This window comes from Nannospalax galili, unplaced genomic scaffold (assembly GCF_000622305.1).
Source record: "Nannospalax galili isolate Female #2095 unplaced genomic scaffold, S.galili_v1.0 scaffold49, whole genome shotgun sequence".
NCBI lineage: Eukaryota > Metazoa > Chordata > Mammalia > Rodentia > Spalacidae > Nannospalax > Nannospalax galili.
Window position 1 is genome coordinate 1,761,049 of NW_008359444.1, and position 3,505 is coordinate 1,764,553.

Below are 3,505 nucleotides of genomic sequence, written 5' to 3' on the forward strand. Positions count from 1 at the left end.
CCTCAAGTGTGGATGACTGGGGCCAACAGGTGCAGATGGGTCAGGCTTGTTCCCAGTGAGTGATATATGCCATGAGGGGACCCCAGTGCGGGAGGTGTGAGGCACACTCTCTGGTCCTGATAAGAATTGTGGGGCTCACCCTATGGACAACCAGGGACCTAATAGCACATGGTGGGTCAGGTTCTGGGCATGAGTGGGCTGGTGAGGGACAGGACTTCCAAATCACTGGTAGTATGGAATAGAGAAGATATTCTCTCAGAGGGGTCCACATAATAGGGTGTTACTACTTAAGGAAGACTAGCAGCTGTGAGCACCAGGTAGGGTTTCAGTGTGTATGAAACCTATAGTAGGCAGTGGTTGTCTATTTAGAATTCTGTAACTGGTGAATTGTAGGATTGGAATTGATCCTGGACAGAGTAAGAGGAGCCCCAGCGTACGGCCCCAAAGGTGGGTCTCATTTAGGAATGACAAGTTGTTCCTAGAACTTCTGGCTGCTCAGGGTCTGCCTTAGCCCTTTTAAGCTCCTCCATCACAGTAAATGAGCAAGAATCACAACCTCCTCTGCCAGGGCACCCTACACTCCTTTCTGGGCCCCTCTGTCCTTGGAATATTGTCCTTAGTTCTTAATTTTTACTCATCCCAATAGTCAACAAGTGCTGGATGGTGCTACCTCTGCCTCGTCCCCTCTGACCATCTCCAGCTCTGTCCTCCTTTAGTGCCCTTTCTTCCCTGCCTCCTTGTCTCACCTCTTGCTTGGTTCTATTCTGTTCACCTCAGAAGAATTTATCTATAATAAAAACTTGACCATATCTCTGCTCTGCTAAAAATGCTTTGGTGACCCGGTCTCCAGCGGGAGGTCAGATTAGCTTTGGGGCCACTAAGGACCCTAGCTAGTCTGTGTCACAGGCTTTTGGCTCCAGGCCTGGCATTCTTGTCCCTATGGGTCTGTGGGCCTCCATACTTAGTTGTACTGTTACACAAATGCCCATCCAATCTCAAGAGCATATTTCCCACCCAGGGCCTTGGCATCTAGCAGAACCTACTGGAGGTAGGCACCAGGCCCTGACTTTCAGTGTTGGAGCCAGGCTGTGGGCTGCCTGATCCTCTGGTCTGAGAGGCTGGGCAGAATGTAGCCAGGGATGGCACTTGACATGTTTTACTATTGAAATGATGAATCAATGAGCCAGTTTCCACTCTTCGTATTTGGAAGACAAGTTTACAGGTGTTTAGAAAAGAGTGTGCTTAATATAGGAGGGATATCAGGTAAAAATGCTTGACTGGATAGGACTTAACATATATGGCAGAATACTTGAAATCTGGTAGGGGGGGCAATGGAGAATGGGGAGTGGGAGGGGGTCTAAATTTGATTAAGATCTATTATATGTAATGCACAAAACTCAATAAAAAAGGAGAAAAAAGGAAAAAAAAGGCGTGCTTGTGAATTTTGATGTGGAGGCACCTATTCTTGCATACCTGCTCCTTCATCAGTCTATAGGGAAGGCCACCCATGCCTGGCGACATAGCGGTAGGGCTCTTACCTCCCCACTGCAGATATAGAGATGAGTCTCTCAGCAGCCAGGTGGTGACCAGCAGAGGTCTTTGGGCTAGTGCTGCCCACATCTGGCTGCTTCTGTTTAGGAACATTGTTGGTCACACCCAGTCCTACCTACTTCATCTTCTTTTCCCAGGCCATTTGTCCCCCTTTCCTATTATACTTATAGCTATGATGAGACCTTTTCAGCTAGAAGGCAAACCTCCCAGCAGAAACCACCGGAACTGAGTTATTAGGGGTGAGAATCAAGCCTGCTGCTGGTGTTATTGCTGGCTATGGTGTGTGGGGCCAGATCTGTGTGCTGACATCTTCATTTGGAACTTTGTGTGCCATAGTCTGCTCTACTCTCCTTAGATGAGAAGCCCATTGCTACAGGTGTGAGTTGACCACAGTTAGTTGGAAAGAGCCCTGACTTGAGCAAGCTCTTGCATGGGTCAGGGTGAAGGCTCCTGAGAGGGTACTGGCCTGGGACTTCAGGGATACACTGGGGTAGTTAAACTGTGCAGTCATCATGAACAAGATTCAGGGGCTGGGGATCGGGGGGATGTCCAACCTTTCTTCTCACTCAGTCTGGCCTTGGTGAAGTGGTGAGCAGGTATGGGGCTGGGAGGGGTTGGAGATAGATGGGTTCTCCTAGGAGGAAGCTCCCAGTGCCTGGGCTACCCACTGCAGCACCATGTGCAGGGACTGCTTGACCTCCTGGTTCCTTAGGCAGTAGATGATTGGGTTGACCAGGGGTGTGAGCACTGTGTAGACCACTGACACAAGCTTGTTGTAGTCAAAAGAGTAGATGGCACGTGGCCTAGCATAGATGAAGAGAGAGGCAGAATAGAAGATGACCACGACAGCCAAGTGTGAGGCACAGGTGGAGAAGGCCTTCTGTCTGCCATCAGCAGATGGCATATGCAGCACAGTGCTGAGGATGGCTATGTAGGAGAAGACAGTGAGTATCAGTGGCCCCAGCAGAATGAGCAGCGCCAGGAGGAAGTCAACAAGCTCTGCGACTGACATGTCAGAACAGGCAAGGTTCAGCAGTGGGGACACGTCACAGAAGAAGTGGTTCATGATGTTGGGGCCACAATAACCTAGGCGAGAGATAAAAAAGACCTTCCCCAGGGAGATGGTGAAGCCAGAGAACCAGGAGCTGGCAGCCAGGAGGCTGCAGAGGCCAGGGCTCATGATAGCTGGGTAGCGCAGGGGGTTGCAGATGGCTACATAGCGGTCATAGGCCATGACACCCAGGAGTGCACACTCAGTACAGGCCAGTGCCAGGAAGAAATACAGCTGTGCCATGCAGCCTGTGAAGGAGATGTGCTGGAATTTAGGTGAGACCAGGCTGAGCAACATCTTGGGCACAGTGACAGAGATGTACCACACCTCCAGGAAGGACAGGTTACTGAGGAAGAGATACATAGGCTTGTGCAATGAAGGGCTGGCACGTATCACTGTGATGATGACCAGGTTCTCTGTGACAGTCAGCATGTAGGCCAGCAGGAACAGCCCCAGCAGGCTCAAGCGGAGTCCCAGGGAGCCCGGAAATCCCACTAGGATGAACTCAGTCACCTCTGAGTTGTTGATCCTGGTAGACATGATATCTATGACCTCACCTGAGGAAGTAGAAGGAGGTTAAGAATTGGGTGGGGAGAGGCCAGCAGTCCCCTGAACTGAGCTTCTTTGGGTACAGGGGAGACCTCATCCTTAGGTGCTACCCATCCCAGACTGTCCACAACTCAGTTCATATTGGCTGCAACATGGAGGCATGTTTCTTATTGGTTACTAGGAGCTGATAGCCCAGCCCAGCACATATAAGACAAATGCTGTCCATCCTGGAGGACATGTCCAGGCACTGTGAGGCCATCTCCAAGGCCTGGTTATAGGAAGTAGCAAATAATACTTAAGATGGCAGCCTAGGACATTCTTCCACTCTAGATCAGCTCACATAGGCCCAGCTCA

At 50.4% G+C, this 3,505-nt stretch overlaps 1 protein-coding gene across 1 annotated transcript; it reads right to left on the reverse strand.

The window, feature by feature from the left end:
- Nucleotides 1-2,132: 2,132 nt before the first annotated feature.
- Nucleotides 2,133-3,169, reverse strand: LOC103725845 (olfactory receptor 226-like). The gene has a single exon (XM_008823184.1). The coding sequence runs from the start codon at nucleotides 3,140-3,142 to the stop codon at nucleotides 2,186-2,188; it is 957 nt and encodes a 318-aa protein (XP_008821406.1). The 5' UTR covers nucleotides 3,143-3,169; the 3' UTR covers nucleotides 2,133-2,185.
- Between the last annotated feature and the right edge of the window lie 336 nt (nucleotides 3,170-3,505).

Bases quoted from the DNA above. Each gene is read 5' to 3' on its own strand.
- LOC103725845 (XM_008823184.1), bottom strand. From the start codon at position 3,142: ATGTCTACCAGGATCAACAACTCAGAGGTGACTGAGTTCATCCTAGTG.